At 46.1% G+C, this 17,605-nt stretch overlaps 1 protein-coding gene across 1 annotated transcript; it reads left to right on the top strand.

Moving 5' to 3' along the window:
- The first annotated feature begins 10,072 nt into the window (after nucleotides 1-10,072).
- On the top strand, nucleotides 10,073-15,919 carry APLN (apelin). Its single transcript, XM_054576953.1, has 2 exons — nucleotides 10,073-10,156; nucleotides 15,767-15,919. Exons 1-2 carry the CDS (start codon nucleotides 10,073-10,075, stop codon nucleotides 15,917-15,919), a joined length of 237 nt encoding a protein of 78 aa, XP_054432928.1.
- The last annotated feature ends 1,686 nt before the right edge of the window (nucleotides 15,920-17,605 follow it).

Below are 17,605 nucleotides of genomic sequence, written 5' to 3'. Positions count from 1 at the left end.
CTTCTTAGGGCCTGTTTAACTAGTGAACAGAAAACTTTTTGAAGACACTTTAAACATTGCTGATTATATGAATTCCATTGTCATATTTTTCAGCAACATGATTATTGTGTCAAATCAGGTATGTCTGTGAGGGAATCTCTGATAAGATAATCTGAGAATATATGTAGTTTGCAAAAAAGTTGGAAGAAACATATAAGTGGAATAAGCATTTCTGAGACATTTGGAGCCCATCTGGGAGTGGTTGAAAGGTGCCCTGTGGAAGGATTTAACATGCAATGGGACTGAGAATAGTATTAAATGCCAAGGATGTGAATAGAGGTAGTATAGTTATGCTGCAAAATGGCTACTTCTCTAATTTTTGCAAAAGCAATACCTAATAATGGTTAGTGTCTGTGTGCTTGGGGAAAGGGCGATTGTGTAAGACAAGATCTTCATCGGTAGCCAGGGTTAGATCCAGTTGGTGACCATGATCAGGAGGCATTGGACACCAAAGCAAGGAGAGAATTATATAGCTAAATGAAGAAACCCTAGCAAAGTCTAACAAATCCCAACAGCCAGGTTTTTTCATCCAAATGATTATAAGTGTCTTTTGATTCATAGACTAAGTTCCAGTCTAGGCTCTGCATAATTAACATCATTTCCTGTGATTAAAATGGTCACACACCCAAAATAAGAAAGTTGATTGCTGAATATATCTTAAGCATGTATTCTATGGCAAGTGTTGTGTTGGCAGCTGTGGTCTGAAGCCGGTAGTAATACCCTGATACCAAAATCAGACAAGGATGCCACAAGAAAAGAAACTTACAAGACAACATCCGTGATCAATGTAGATGTAAAAATGTTTAAGAAAATATTAGCAAACCAAATTCAACCATACATTAAAGAGCTCATACATTATGATCAAGTTGGATTTATTCTGGAAATGCAAGGATGGTTCAACATCTGCAAATCAGTCATGATATACCATATTACTAAAATGAAAAATAAAAATTACATGTTCATCTCAATAGATGCATAAAATGCATTTGACAAAATTCAATATTGATTTATGATAAACTCTCAACAAAGTGGGTATATATGGAATGTACCTCAATATAATAAAGGCCATATATGACATGACCACAGCTAACATCATACTCAATGGTGAAAAGCTGGAAGCTTTTCCTATAAAATCAGTAATAAGGCAAGAATGCCCACTCTCATCACTTTTATTCAACATAGTATTGGAAGTCCTAGCCACAGCAATTAAGCAAGAAAAAAAATAAAGGGCATCCAAGTTAGAAAGAAAGAAGTAAAACTCATTATTTGCAGATGACATAATATCATATATAGAAAGCCTTAAAGACTCTATCAAATAACCGCTAGAACTAATAAATTCAGTGAAGCTTCAAGATACAAAATCAACACACAAAAATCTGTTGTCTTTCTATGCACCAGAAAATGAACTATCAGAAAGAGAAATCAAGAAAACAATCCTGGGAGCAGGTGTGGCTCAGTTGTTTGGAACATTGTCCTGTAGACTGAAAAGTTGTGGGTTCAATTCCCAGCTTGGGCACATAGGAGAAGACGACCAATTGAGGTTTCTCTCTCTCTCTCTCCCCTGGCTCAAAGCAATGAAAAAATGTCCCCCAGTAAGGATAAAAAAGAAAAGAAAGAGAACAATCCCATTTACAATTGCGTCAAAAGAATAAAATACTTAGGAACAAATTTAAACAAAGAGGTAAAAGACCTGTATATTAAAAACTATAACACATTAATGAAAGGAATTAAAGAAGATACAAAAAATGAAAAGATATTATGTGCTCAGGGATTAGAAGAATCAATATTGTTAAGTGCCCATACTACCCAAAGCAATATACAGATTCAGTGCAATCCCTATCAAAATTCCAATGGCAACTTTCAAAGAAATAGAACAAATAATCCTAAAATTTGTATGGGACCACACACACACACACACACACACACACACACACACACACAGAAATAGCAAAAGCAGTCTTGAGAAAGATCAAAGATGCAAAAATCATGTTCCCTAATTTCAAAATATGCTACAAAGCTATAGTAATTAAAACAGTATGGTAGTGGCATCGAAAACAGACCCATAGATCAATAAAACAGAATAGAGAGTGCAGAGATAAAGCCACACATATATGGCCAATTAATTTATGACAAAGTAGCCAAAAATATGCAATGGAGAAAAGATAGTCTTTTCGACAAACAGTGTTGGGAAAACTGAAAGCCACATGCAAAAGAATGAAACTTGACTGCTATATTATATCATACACAAAAATTAACAAAAAATGGGTAAAATACTTGAATGTAAAATCTGAAACCATAACACTTTTAAAAGAAAACACAGGCAGTAAGCTCCTTGGCATAGATCTTGGCAATGATTTTTTTAATCTGACACCAAAAGCAAAAACAACAAAAGCAAAAATAAATAAGTGGGACTACATCATACTAAACAGCTTCTTCACAGCAAAGAACACCATCAACAAAATTAATAGACAACCTACTGAATAGGAGAAAATATTTGCAAATTTTATATGTGATAAGGGACTAATATCCAAAATATGGAAAGAGCCCTATGGGTGCGGCTCAGTTGGTTGGGTGTCATCCCATGGAACGAAGGGTCACCAGTTCAATTCCTGGTGGGGGCACATGCTTGTGTTGCCATCCTGGTCTCTGGTTGAGGGAGTGTGCAGGAGGCAACCAATCAATGCTTCTCTTGCGCATCAATGTTTCTTTCCTTCTTTTTCTCCCTACCTTCCCCTCTCCCTGGGATAAATTAATAAAATCTTAAAAAAAAACCCAACAAAATATGAAAAGAACTCATACAACTCAATAGCAAAAAACAATCTTATTTTAAAATAGGCAGAATATCTGAATAGACATTCTTTCCAAAGAATACATAAAGATGGCCAACAGGAACATGAAAATAAGTTCAACATCATTAATCATCAAGGAAATGCTAATCTAAACCACAATGAGATATCACCTCATACCAATTATCAAAAAGACAAGAAATAACAAATGTTTGGTGAGGATGTGGAGAAAAGGGAACCCTTGCGCACTGTTGGTGGGAATGTAAATTGGTGCAGTGACTATGAAAAACAGTATGGAAGCTGTTCAGAAAATTAAGAATACAACTACCATATGATCCAGCAATTCCACTTCTGAGTATTCATCCAAAGAAAAAAAATATATTAACTTAAAAAGATATATGCAACCCCATGCTTTCTGCAGCATTTACAATAGTCAAAATATAGAAATAACCTGAGTGTCCACTGACAGATGAATGGATAAAGAAATTGTAATATATACAGGGTCTGGCACAAGTAATGCCCCTTTTTATTACAAAATCTTTTATTACAAAATCATAAGCATGTAATTCTGTAACATAACAATATCACACTCAAGCACACCATATGACATTTGAGGTGAAGTGTTCAAATTAAAGCTATAATTTATTACACCCATATTATTACTCTACCAACCACACCCAAGCAGGCCTTACTTCTGTCAGACCCTATATAATGGAATGTTATTCAGTCATAAAAGAACAATGAAACCTTGCCATTTGTGCCAATATGAATGGATCTTGAGGGTTATACAAGTGAAATAAGTCAGATAGAGAAAGATAAATACTATATGATCCCTCTCATAGGTGGAATCTAAAAATAAAAAAAAATATTAAAACAAGCTCATAGATACAGAGAACAGAGTGGTGGTTGGCAGAGATGAGGGATGGAGGGGGGGAGAAATGGGTAAAGGGGATCAAAAGATAAAGAGAAAAAAACACTGTGCATTACTGAGCAATAACAAAAAAATAACTCTAGCCCAAATAATAAACGACTATTAAGATGATAACAACTTTAGCCCTGGCTGCTGTGGCTCAGTGGATTGAGCGCCAGCCTGTGAACCACAGAGTTGCCAGTTCAATTCCCAGTCAGGGCAGACGCCTAGGTTACAGGCCAGGTCCCCAGTTGGGCGCATGTGAGAAGCAACCACACATTGATGTCTCTCTCCCTCTCTTTCTCCCTCCCTTCCCCTTTCTCTAAAAATAAGTAAATAAAATCTGTTTTAAAAGATGATAATCTTAGTGGAATAAAAGCAAGCTCAATTCTAGCCAATAAAATTAGAAAGACAAATAGTAATAAAACAGTGAAAATTCATGTTCTGTGCTGGTGCTTAACCAAGCAAAAATCATTTGTCGTAGAGCTAGTTTCTGAAGTATCAACTAAGCATCTGGCATTTTTTGCCATTTTTCAAGTTCCTGTTAAGTGGCTCCAGAGAAGAGCAGCTTCGAGGCTCTTTTTCAATACTTTTTGCTGTTACTGAACTTCTTTGCTCATTAATTTAGCTTATGTCTTAGGGGAAAAATTGTGATTTTGGGAAGACTCTATTTATGAGGTTTTCCAGCAGGGCTGGATTGTGGAATAAAGGGCCCTGTGCCCAATTATAGCCATTTTGAGTGCCTTCACAACCTGCTGGGACACTGCTCAGCCAATGAGTAAGATCTCTATGTTTGAAGGCACAGAGGGAAAAACAGGAGATGTGCATTACTTAGACCTAGATCCCAGTCCTGACTTTGCTACCAGCTTTTTGTATAACCTTGGGCAAGTCGCTGTTCCTTTCTGAGCCTCAGTTTCTCTATGTGCATAAAGAAGGGGTGAGGCTCTTTTTATTTTGAGATTTCCCTGATCACTAGCCAGGCTCATCATTCTCCAGATGTCCTCTTTCCACTCTACTTTCTATATTACTCCAGTAAAAACAAGCACTACAATTGGGGATAAAGGTTGCTCACAATTTTGTTATTTCTAACTGTTAGTATTGACCCATTGAAGGACCTGTTGGACAAGCTGGGATAATTTTGCCCAAATAAAAGTATCCAAATAAGGACATGTATGTATTATAAACACAGAATTATTATTGGTGTGACTATATAATTCCTTCCTGCATTCAACGAACATTTGTTAAGTATTTGCTTTGGGCACTAGTACTGCTGGTGAGAACACATAGTTGTGCTATCTCATAGTGTTGGTAAGAATAACATATAGACAAATACTTATGAAAATATATAACATTTACATAATGCTTGCCTTAGTAGGAGAATCAAGCACTGTACTAAGTACTTTGTTTTTTCTTTTTTTAAAAAAAAATCCTCACCCATGGGCATTTTTTTTATTGCTTTTAGAGAGAGAAAAAGGGAGAGAGAGAAGCATCAATTGGTTGCCTCTCGTATGTGCCCATACTGGGGATCTTATGTGCCCGGACTGGGGATTGAACCTGTAGTCTAAGAAGGTGTTCTGACTCAAACCCACAACTTTTTGGTTATGGGATGACACTCCAACCAACTGAGTCATGACAGCCAGGGATATACTAAGTACTTTATCAGTACTGATTTATTGAATCCTTCCAATAACCTAGGGAGCTACAGACTAATCCTTTTATCAGATGAGGAGCCCAAGCTCAGAAAGACCAGATAATTAACCCAAAGTTACCTATTTAGTGACAGCTGCTTTATCCCAGAACCCATGTGCTTAACGACCAGGCCTCACTGCTTCTTAATTCGATTTAAGACAGTATAAGTTAGTTGTTAGAAGTGCAAATTTAGTGATATATGAGCCCGGAGATATGAGAATTTGCTTCTGGAAGCCCAGTGAGGAAAATGTATGGGCTTTGAGGTTAGGCAAGCCTGGGAAAATTATTTAATCTCTGTTAGTCTCAGTTGCCTATCTGTAAACTGAGATTGATAAAGAATAGGAGTACTTCATAGGTGTGAGGATTAAATGAGTTAATACATGTAAAGTATATGCTAAATAAATTTTATCTATATCATCATCATCATCATTATCATCTGTGGGGACAGGTGAACAAGAATGGGCTGCAGCAGGATTGTACTCTGTCTTCTTCAGTGGCTGGACCTGCAGGTTGAAAGCTGTATTGTAAGTTGCCAGAGGGAATCCCTTTTTGGGTTGACTTTGAAGCAAGGTGAACTTTATGTGGAGCAGTGAAATGAAAGTCATTAAAGTGTCTCCATGCTCAAAAGGGTGGAACTTGGGGTAGGACATTATACCCCAAAGGCCCTATTAAAATCAATCCTATACCTAGGAGGCAAAACCTCAAACCACTATTACTCATTAACTCCCTGGATCAAGTGCATTCATCAGATTAGCTCCAGCAGCGATTGGCATTTGGGGGGAATAAGACAGGGAGCAGTTTTGACAGGTGTGCATGGAGCAAGGCAAAGTCAGAGCCTTTCCCTCTTGAAGAGGCCAAAGGACAGATCCTAAAGATGAGTTGGGGGGCATGTCAGGAAGAGGAAAAAACTAACATTGAATGAGCAACTGCTATGGGCTGGGGTACATGCTAAGTACTTTGCTTGCATTATCTCATTTAATCTTCCAACCATAACAAGGTAGGTACTATTATTATCTTCATTTAACAGCTGGAGAAACTGAGGCTCAGAGAGGTTAACTAATTTTCCCAAGGTCACACAGCAAACAAATGAGACTGAGGAACAGGGTTTGAATTCAGTTATTTGAAATTCTGAAAGCTGAGTTCTTTGTAATACACCATACTGCTCTCTCAAACCCAAAAAAGAGAGAGCTGAGTGAGTCAGCTGAGTAGCATCAACTGGTGGTGATGACATAGCATGCTAAGTAGAACTAAAAAGCTTGTGCATAGTGCTGATGAGGGTTCCAAGCCACAGGCTGGCTTCACATAGGTCAGCTATCTCACCTCTGTCCCCAATAATACACTGAATCCTACCCTTGCCCCTCAGATTACCCTCAACCTTGGTTAGAAATTGAGTCTTGCCCCTGCACACAGGCCCAAGCCACATACAGCAATGTACTTCACAGCTGCTTGCTGCCTCAAGGCAAGAGAGTGAGTATGATTTCATGTACCGCCTTCCCACCCCTAAAGAAGGACCTCAAAAACATTTATTCTGCTGATATTAACTCAACAGTATCATCTTCCTGAACAAAAGACAGCACAGAGTTATTCCAATAATTATTTATTTTTTCAACAAGGAGTTTCTGAGTGTTCACTATGTGGTAAGCATTGTGCTAAGTACTACATTTTTGGTGACCTTCAAGTCTGGTGGGTGGAGGCAGATATGAGAACTGGACATTTGAATGATACTGACATGTATGTGAACCCATGGGGGATTCAGAGTGAGCAGTCAGAATTGCATTCCTTGTCTCAAGGGCCTCAGTTCCAGAATGGGTACACTGGTGGGAGACCCTCTCTACAAGCCTGCAGAGCACAGCATACAGACACAAAAGTACTTTCAACACATTGCAAGAGTAAATGCCAATGAAAGGTACAGCCATAGCTATTATGAAGAGGGCAAAATCACCATGGGCAAGAGTGGCCTGAGAAAGGAAAAAGATGATAGCTTGGATCTGGAACTGGAAAAATGATGCAATTTGGTTAAATACGAAGAAGGATTAGATTAAAACATGATTCACCCACATGTTCAGCTTTTTAAATCTTGCTTTAAATGCATGCTTTCTATTTACTGTGTTGCTTGCCTTGAACACAATTGGTTTGCTGTTGTATTCCCTTTTGCTTTTTGAAGACTAGGTATGATGGAGGAAAACATTATAGAAAAAAGGAAGAATAAATGAGGTGCTGTAACCCAGCACTGTCCAATAGAACTTTCTTCAATGAATTAAAGGATCTTTTCTGTGCTGTCCAATACTGTAGCTACATGTGGCTACTGAGCAATGGAAATGTGGCCAGTGCGACTGAGGAGATTAAAATTTTCGATTATTTTAAATGTTGTATCTACTAGATTGGAAAGCACAGTTCTAACCACTTAGAAAATAGTCCATACATGCCCTAGTAAAGATATAATTGCATGTGAATACTTCTATTAATCTAGTTATAGGGGAGAGTCACTCGGGGGTGCATGGGCTTACTCAGTCAGGGGTTGGAACATCACACTTCCTAAAAATGGCCCTACAGGGGTTTATTCCCATTGGCACAGTGCCTTCAGGTACATTATTTCATTTAATCTTATAACAACCCTGAAGGAGGGAAGGTGGAGATAATCATTCCCATGAGACCTGGTAAATTTAGGCGATGACAGTATGGCCCTATAGTAGATCAGGGTAGATAGAGGTCAGGTGTTTTTCCTTCTGGTTGAAAGACTCTTTTCAGGGGAGAGTGGGGAAGATGATCTCATGCTACCAATGCCTGCTGTTCACAGCCTGGACCTCGTGGATGAAGAGGTGCTCTGCTTCATGCCTCTGCCTTTTCCCTACTGGAATGTTACTAATGAGCCACAGACTACTAAAAAGAACCCTATTTTATTCCCTTCCCACTATCCTGGTTTAGGAAAAAAGGATATTTTTGAAAATTTTATTTATGTATTCAAAATTATGTATTGAGCACCATGTCCCACAGGCACTGTTCTAGATTTGGGGATACAACAAGGCATAGATCCCTCTCTTGTGGAGCTGACAATTATGGTGGAGACTGATTATAAATAAATTGTGTATGTATTGGATTGTTTTAACATTTCAAACATATTTTAAAAATACCATGGTGTCTTGTATCTTTTATGGCACACATATACACTGTCCAATGTATTTTTTTTGTGTAAATCTGGACTTACACTTCAAGCAAACTACCTGAGCAACTGAAATGGGGAAACATCTTTCGATTTAGTCTTTTAACATGTGTTGAGTGCCACCTATGTGCAGAGTTCAATATGGGGGACTTTGGAGAAATGCATAAAAATGAGAAGACAGTGGTCTATCTTAGGGGATTCCCAGTCCCTTGAATGAGGCAGTCCCTTCCCTTGGGAGCTCCTGGGCTGTAGGAGCTGACAGTCTAGTCTGGGAAGGCAAACCACTTCAGGACACAGTTACAAAGGGGAATCCCAAAGACATGCAAAATTAATCCAGTCTTGGTGGTTTGGAATTGGGTAAACTGCCCTCCTCTTGATGCAACAGGAGCTGCTGCATGTCCCAGCAGTGAGGAGGGACCCAGGGGCAGTCCCTCCTGCAGTATTTGTTATCCTGGCAAATCTTCTAGATAAGATAGGATTTGAGATTTGAAGTACTGCTTTAAGAATGAAGAACTCAGGAGCAGGATGGGCTGAGTAGGGGCATTCCAGGTAGAGGGTGCCTCGTGGGGGCTCTGGGCAATTAAGCAAGCGGTCTTGGACACAAGCCTGGACAATCATCCTCAATGCAAGCCCAGTTGAAGTTGCAGAGGAGATGAGATACGAGGGCCAGTGTGTGTGTGTGGCGGGGGGTGTCTTCGCCAAAACCTTGCTGATGCGAGTGGCAGGGGAAGGGAGTGGGTCAAGAGATATTTCTGATGACAGAAGGTTAGAGTTGGAGCAGCCTTGGCCGGGTCCCTCTAGGAGCGCCCAGGTTCCTTGACAGCTGGTAAGGAATCGATGTGAGAAAGGGTTAAGTGTGCCCCTCGACCGCCCCAAATTCTTCCTGTGTGTGAAATCATTCAGGTCTCCCAAACCCTCTTGCCCCCAGCCAGGCGGGCATTGTCTGGGAAGTAGTTATGGGTTGTCGGCGGGCCGTGCAGCCTTTGTTGTGGGGCCACCTCGAGGTTCCCTCTAGCGCCCTGGCTGGGGCTACAGAATGTGTGCCGGGAGGCTCGCCCCCTCTCTCTCTTCCTGGCCCCCCCTCCAGCCCTTTGGATGACCACATGACCAAGTGGGCTCTTAGCCAAGCCACAAGTTACAAAATGCAGCCCCGAGAGTGAGCAGGGAGCATTCTCACTGGCAGCCTGGACCTCGGGCAGCTGGAGCCGCGGCCGAGCAGCCTGCCTCTTGGAAAGAGTTTGCCACCGCCCCAAGAGCCGCTGGGGCCAGCTTGGCGGTGCTGCCCGCACGAGGGAGGCAGGCGGCAGGCGAGGGCAGGCGGCAAGCGCACAGCCAGCCAGCCTGCGGAGCGGCCCAGGAGTCCCACGAGCTCCGCGCTCACCAGCCCGCACCAGCCGCAGCTAGAGCGTTTCTGGGCCTGTGGACTCCCAAACTCTCCGCCTCCCCGCCACCTGGCCAGGCCTGCGGCGCAGCGGCCGGAGGACCAGTATGAATCTGCGGCTCTGCGTGCAGGCGCTCCTGCTGCTCTGGCTCTCCCTGACCGCGGTGTACGGAGGTGAGTGCTTGCCTCCTGTAGGTCCGCGCCCCACTGGCCGTTCTCTGGCTGCCGCGCTCTCTGCCCTTCGCCCCACCCGTGCACTCTCTGGAGGCAGACGGGCGGCTGCCGGGCAGGAGCAGCCACGCGCTGGCAGCCGACTGACAGGGCTTCCACGGCCAGGGACCACTGGATGCGGCATCGGGCTTCACCCGCCCGGCGCCTTGCCCCTCCTGGCTGCTCCTCACAGTCCTAGGAGCTCAGAGCCGCAGGCATGCTCCCCGTGTCTGGCGCCCCACATCCCACGTGGTGGAGGCTGGTGGAGGGGGGCATGTCCAGCTCCCTTCGTGGGTCAGTGGAGGGAACTGACCTGAGCCCCGTGGGCTGCGCTCTCTCATTGCAAGTTTCCTCGACCCTGCAGGTTAGGAACTGCCGGCTGGTCTGGTCGCAGAGCACAGGCCACTGGAGATGATGTGCCAAAATGCAGACGTGACACTTGTTGCATAGGCAGGAGTGGGGCGGGGGCGGGGGCGGCGGTGTAGAGCCCAGCTGCGTGGAGCCTGACTGCTGCTCCTTTCAGCCTGCATGCGAGCAGAAGCAGCCTCCCACTGGTCAAGCTGGGCAGGGCCAGGCTGTTCTTCTCCACCCTCACTCCAAGGTCCTGTCTGGTCTATTCTACTCCTGCACAGGAGGCCCCCAGACTCTGTTCTTCAATATCCTAGGTCAGGCACAGGCATGCTTCACCTTAGTCCCCCTGTCTCCAGGCACCAAGCCAGGAGACTGTGCCTAACCTGACACCTCCATGCAGCTCAGGGAAGGGGAGTCCTTTTGCCCTCTTCTGCACCACATCCCCCACCTGGCATACTTGGCACTGGTGCTCCTTGCCCCTCCTCAAGCCCCAGCAGTCCCACTCTGGGCAGCCTGTCCTCTGAGTGTCAGTATCTCCTGAGGTTGCCATCTCCCACCTCTAGCTGCTGTAGTCCCGTGATCTGGCTGTCATTGCTGCCTGCCTGGCACCACAGAAGTAAAGACCAAGACCAGGAGGACTAATGCCTGTGTCAGGGCTGGAGTCACAAGGAGATGGGGGCAGAGGGGAAGAGAGGGCAGGGCAGCAAGTTTCCTAGAGGAAGGGCACAGGGCCCCACTTGGTTCCAGACCCTCCAGAGCAGAGTGGCCTGCTCTGCGGGGCCTGACGGAGCTACACCTCTCCCTCTTTGTAGGCCTCCTCTTTTCTCTGTTCTTGTCTTATGGCACTGCCTTGGACCTGGGAGCACTGCCTGGCTTCTTTGAAAGGTGCTTTCGTTGGGTCTGGCATCACCTGCCTTCAGCTAGTTGTCCAGTGGTCTTCCTCTCAGGGCCCCAGCTCTGGGTCAGCCATGTCCTTGGTAAGAGGGGGTCAGGCTTTTTCCTCAGAAACTCCTGTCGGGCAATGGTAGGAAGAGAGCAACAGACATGAAAGGTACCATCTGGGTTTGTTCTCCATAGCACCACCATCCAGTGCAGTTGGCAAGACAAGACACACACCTGATACCACTACTGGTAACTAGTCCAAGGGGATGTCTTCAGGGAAGAAAGAGTGGGTGCAGAGAGGGCATTCCAGAGGAAGCTGGGGTTGCCTCATCTGCACACCTGGTGCTCCCCAGAGGCTATGGGGAGACCCTTGGCCAACTGACCACCACTAGAACCATTTCGGGGTCCAGATGTTAGAGCAGTACTGGTAAAGGGTACAGCTGGTTTCAAATGGAGGGAACACTGTCTGGCCCAGCCCCTGCCACTGCTTGCTTTAATTAACCCTTCTTTGTTAGGCTATCTATCATCTACCTCTCCTGATTTGGGTAAATATATTGTTCTAACATTTTGCTCAAGTCTAGCACAGGACACTTCCAAGGCTCCCAGTGCATTATCCACCCATGACCTCTCCTGGAGCTGAGGGACGGCACCTCCATTCAGGTTGCCGGCAAGCCAAGGGTCCTGGTACCCATATCCTGTTTCTCCTGACTTCTGTCCTGGGTCAGACACAGGAACCCCATAACCACCTTGCCCTTGGCCTAGATTTGCATGGTCTCCTGACCTAGAGTTTCCCGTCAAAGCCCCAGGCCTAAAAACCATGCTTCCTCCAAAACAAACTTCATCCTAACTTGGAATGTTTCCCCCTTCTCTACCCAGCATACACATACCCCTCCACTGCCTCCTGACCTGGGGTACACTTTGCTCTTCTGATTCTCAGAGCTGCTGGGCCAGGGCCAAGTGTTCCTTGGTCTTTGTCTGAGTACCTTTCTTTCTGTCCTTCTCCTCCTTCTCCTTCCCCTCCCCAGCCCCAGCTCAAACCCTGCAGTCACAGTGATAGTGTGAGGACATCCTACTGTACCCCTCCCACTCAGGGCAGGGGCATCACCACTCTATCCTCAATTCCTATGAGCTGAGCATCCATGTAACCTGAGTCAGGCCTCTCGATGGCAATGCAAGTGAAATGGAGGGCCAGGCTGTCAGAGCATAATGCGTCCAAACACAGCAAAGCTGACGTGAGAAGGTTGTTCAGGGCACTGAGTGGAAGGCTGGGCAAACAAAGGAGATCTCATCCTGGAAACGCATTCAGGACCCTGAATGGTGGAGGGGACATAACCAGCAGGGTCCCTACCAGAGCACCCACATGGGTTTTTTTAAACAATTGTAAGATAAGCTGGGTGACAAGGGGAAAAACAGGTGCGTCATTCCTGCTGAGCCTGGCATGTTCCTGAAAAGTCTCATGTATCTCTTTGTGCATTGGCAGACCTGGAGTTCAGGCTGCCTGAAGATCAAACCCTGTTCTTCCTTGACTGTGGTTTTCAGTGCAGAGATGCTGGGACTTCATTGCTGATGGTACTTTGGAGAGTGAGGGCTCCAGTCCCTCTAGACTGGAGATTGTTTGGGGGATTGCTCCAGCTTCTCTTTAAGTAGAAAATGAGTTGAAAGAAACTATTTAAGTGCACTGAGAATGGCCCCCATTTCTAAAGGGGAATTCTTTTTGTATAGCCGGGACCTCTGTAGTGATGAGAATCAACAGCCTCTAAAAGTCCCTTTGGACAGGATAAAGCCCAGGTTTCAGGTGTCAGCTTCTCTTAGGGTGAGCCAGATTCAGAATCAAAAGTAGGAAACAGGTGGGTGATGGGATCAGGGTGCGTGAGGAGCTGCAGACTTTTCCAGCTACAAGGACAGTGAGTGCCACCCCTTCCATGGATGGGATGCAAGACGTCAGGAGCTTCTGAGTGGCTGCTCTCTGTGGCCTGCCTGAGTGCTCAGACAACTCAGGGAGCTCTTCTCTGCAGGCTTACAGTTTAGCCATCTCCATGGCCAGAGTCTGAACCACCATCCTTGTTCCCCGTTGTGTTTCTGTGCCCCCTACTTAGGACCCGTCACCCCTAGCCCTCTCTCCCACCAACACTCACAGTCATGGGTGATGATCATTTGGAGATAAACCCTCTCCCTAATCTGGACACTGTGCTTCTCTTCTGTATACCTACTGTACCCCTGGGGCCATAGCCTGTGCTATTGCCCTATACCCACTCCACCCCCAGTAGTTGGGCAGTGATGCAAGAACCAAGGTCTCACTTGTATTGTCAAGGCTCCTAGGGTCCTTTGCTGTGCCTGGCCATGCCCTCACCACAGTCCTTCCTGCTCCAAGTGTTTCTCTGGTACTGACTCCTAATTGGCATCATTCTTATCTGCCTCAGTGGGCAGGGACAGCCTTGAGGGGACCCCAAAACAAAGGGAAGAAGCTGGAGCAACTGGGGTAAGGAACTTAGTGAAGGTCCTTCCTTCCTTCCTCTCTCCAGCCCAGATCTGTTGCCGATGGCACCAAGAGGGTAGGTAGTTCTATGACAGATGGAAATGGCCTCCTGGCCCCGTCCATGCCTAATGCCCTAAAGTACAAGTCTGATTTGTGTTTTTATTCTCATTAGGTGATGGGTTTAGGGGAGGAGCTGACATATTAACCCACCCTGACCAGAAGCACAGAAGTGTGACTGGTAAACAGCAAGGTTATAATGGGCCGGGAGGGAGAGTAGAGGACTAGAGTGTGCATGTGTGTGTAGTACATGTGTGTGTGTTCGGGTGGAGAGCAGTGGGCCCCAGGAGCCTGGACAGGGAGGGCCCTAAGGACAAACCTCACCTCCTCTCTGCCCGAGAGGAGAATAAACACCTGGAAATTGTGTGCAAGTGGAGGAGGAATCACAAGAGCCAAGGAACCAAGGAAGGATGCTGGAAGCCGGGAGGAGGAAAAGGAGGAGTGGCCAGGGGCATGACTCAAAGCTACCAGCCAATAAGGTGGGGAGGTATGTGGAAACTGAACTAGTGATGGAACTGGGGCTTGAAGAGCAGGGATAGAGCTGAAGGTGAATCCGATGATGTTGGGGAGGAGAGGCTGGAATTCCTGATCATTGGCCTTGGAAGCCATATTTCTGCAAGCCAGCCCCATAATGGGCATTGCAGGAGCACTCTTCCAGTCTGCCTCTTGCCCAGTATCATCTCATCTCCCCACTCTGCCTGCTTCCAGACTTTCTTGGATGGACTGCAGCATCCATGAGAGCTGGCCCATGGGCCTTCCTCCTCATCAAAACCAGGAACACCCAGAACAACCTAGAGTGTACTGCCAGGGCTTGGTCTGCAAGCAGAAGGCTTCTCTACTCTAAGCCAAATGTGGACAGATACAGAGCAGGTCCCAGAGGGCAGAAGAGAAGCCAGCTGAAATTGAAATGTCAGGAATTTACATCAGACACAGAATGGGAGCGTGGTATGAGAATGAAAGGAAATGAGTGCATCCAGTGGGGAGATGCCAACTACAGCAGCACAACCTCCTCCTCATACACAGACTAGCTGCCTGAGGTGACCATTCACTCATTTGTTCATTCATTCATGAATATTTATTGGCCTGTAAATCTGGTCACAGGCCGAGTAGAATCCAGTACGAGGCACACATAAGTTAGAGGACCCCCCCCCAAGCCATGCCCACAGGGTGCCCACAGGCTGGCCACAGAAGGGAGCTCAGGAAATGCCTAAACACTGATGAGGTGCCAGGAGCAAGGTGTGAGATCTCCAGTACTCAAAAGTGGGCCACTGTGTAATGAAGGACCTAGGAGTACAATTCTGGATTAGCTTTAATATACTTCAGCAAAGAAAAAAAAAAGAAAAGGGATAACAAAGGCATATATGACTCCATCTGAATAACTTGAATCTGGGTGATGGGTACATGGTGGTGGAGGCATTCATTTTACTAATATGTTGTAGATTTGAAATGTTTTAAGTGCATCAGTTATAAGGGAGCAATAGGGGCTTTATTGCCTGCTGTTCCCCAGCCAAGCACAGGTATAATATCCCAAACTGCACCCCCCAGTTATGTTCTAAACAAAGAACACATTTGTGCCTGCCAGAAACATGATAGAACTGTCTAAAGGACATAAATTCAGCTCTATAAATTTCAAGATGTGATGAGTGGGTTCCACTTGCTCCCAGGACAGTGGAGAAATTACAAATTGTTCATCAAGATAGAAGATAAAAACAAAGAAGAGCTATGTAGAATGCCACTTTATGGAGAGATTATCCCCTACTATGGGCCTGTGGCCTGAGGTCTCCTGCTAACAGGCTTTCTCTTTCTCGCAGGGCCCCTGCTGCAGCCTTCTGCCGGGAAGGGGCTGGAGGAAGGCAATGTCCGCCACCTGGTGCAGCCCAGAGGATCAAGGAATGGACCGGGGCCCTGGCAGGGAGGCCGCAGAAAATTGCGCCGCCAGCGGCCACGCCTCTCTCATAAGGGCCCCATGCCTTTCTGAAACAGGTACTTGAGCCTCTGATCAGTGGATGGTGTAGAAGGGCGAGGTGAGGATTAGCCTGAAAGCTGGGTGACCCTGTGCTTATCACTGGCCAGACACAAGCAGTCCTGGTTCCACACACAACATAGTGGCTTACAGAGTATGACCAAGGTCCAGAGAGGGGCTGGACGCTTGGGGGCCAACCTCCTAGCTCCTCAGCAGTTGCATGTTGGCTCTCCTCCACCCTGGGATTGGGCAGGCTGGCCTAGTTGGAGATTTCTAGAAGTCCTAGGGGTCTTTGATGAGCTGGGGTTGGGTGTCCCAGGGAATGCCTACAGGTATACAGTGTAGATCCTCACCAGATGGGGGAAAGGAAGGGGTGCAGAGAGCCTTAGAGGTTAGCAGGTAGAGAATTGGAAGAGAGTTGCCCAGAGCATAGGAAGGGGAGAAACATCAAAGGTGGCAGAAGAGAGAGCAGGGCCTAAACCTGTTCCTGAGGCCTGGCCTGCGGTGTCTTGCTCTGTATCCAGAACAGGGTAGCACCAACTCAGAGGTCTCGGCCTTTACGCTTAGGGTTGTGAGGAAGGGGCAGATGAAGGATGTCTCCTCTCCATTCCTGGGTAGTTCCTTTGACCTAGGACGTGCCAATTATTTCTCTGTGGTCATTTTTTTTTGTCTCTTTAGGACTGAAGGGGCCCTCAAGTACTCACTCCGTGAAGTTCTCTCTACTCCACAGATTGGTCTGCTTCTCTGGAGCCCTTATATCCATTCTCCTGTCATCTTGCACTCATTCTAGCTGCTGATGGTCCCAACTCTTCTCACCCACCAGCCTCCCTCGATGACATGGCCCTGCCCCTAGTTCAATGATTCCCTTGCGCCCCCAAGGATCCATTCAGCCCTCTTCTTGGACCTTCTCTGGACTGACTGTGGGAACCCAGCACTGGAAGGCCGTCCTTTCCTCTGGACTTCCCCTGTCCTAGCCTCCACTCTCTCACCTAATACCCCAACCCTTCATACAGCCCTCCCTTCCTCAGGTTTGCCCTGGGGGCTGCATGGAAACACTCTCTTCTTCACTGTGCTCCAGCAGATCCCAGGTTTTGGTGCCACTTGGATCCGTCAGCAGGCCTCCACAGGAGAGTAAAGGAATGAGCAATGAGAGACTCTACTTAGAGGCCAGGGGCCTTGGGATGCAAGCAGGGTGCCTTGGGGGACATTGGAGTGGGGGGTTGGTGCTGTAGTGAAGGGAAGTGGTGTAGCATTGGAGAAGAGGAGGAACAGCTTCGTGGCCATTTCTTCATCCCCATGGTTGGCCTGATTAAAGAAGTGGAGAGGGGCATGAAGTACTTTGTCACTTCTCTCGCCTTACCGTGACTTCTAACACTACTCCTAACTCACCGTTTCCCAACTTACTCTGGCCCCCTCAACAGCTAGTTCAAGCTCTAGCTCAGGAGGGGATCATGATGGACCTGAGGTGGCTCTTTACTTTCCCAGGAGCAAAAGCCAGGTAGAAGTCTTTTTGCCTAGAATCACAGAATATCAGAGCCAAAAGGAACCTAACAGATCATTTAGCTCTGCCTCTTTATGCAAACTCCTACAAAAGGAGAGTCTGAGACAGGGATAGTGACCTGCTGAGGGTCACCGCAGAGCCATAATGAGGGCCCAGGTCTCCCAACTCCCACTTGATGATGCCTTCTCTCTTGATGTCTT

Source organism: Pteronotus mesoamericanus, unplaced genomic scaffold, assembly GCF_021234165.1.
Source record: "Pteronotus mesoamericanus isolate MK-2021 breed Mesoamerican mustached bat unplaced genomic scaffold, CSHL_Meso_final contig_40, whole genome shotgun sequence".
NCBI lineage: Eukaryota > Metazoa > Chordata > Mammalia > Chiroptera > Mormoopidae > Pteronotus > Pteronotus mesoamericanus.
Note: the sequence above shows the minus strand (reverse complement) of the source record. Positions and strands in the feature narration are given on the sequence as shown.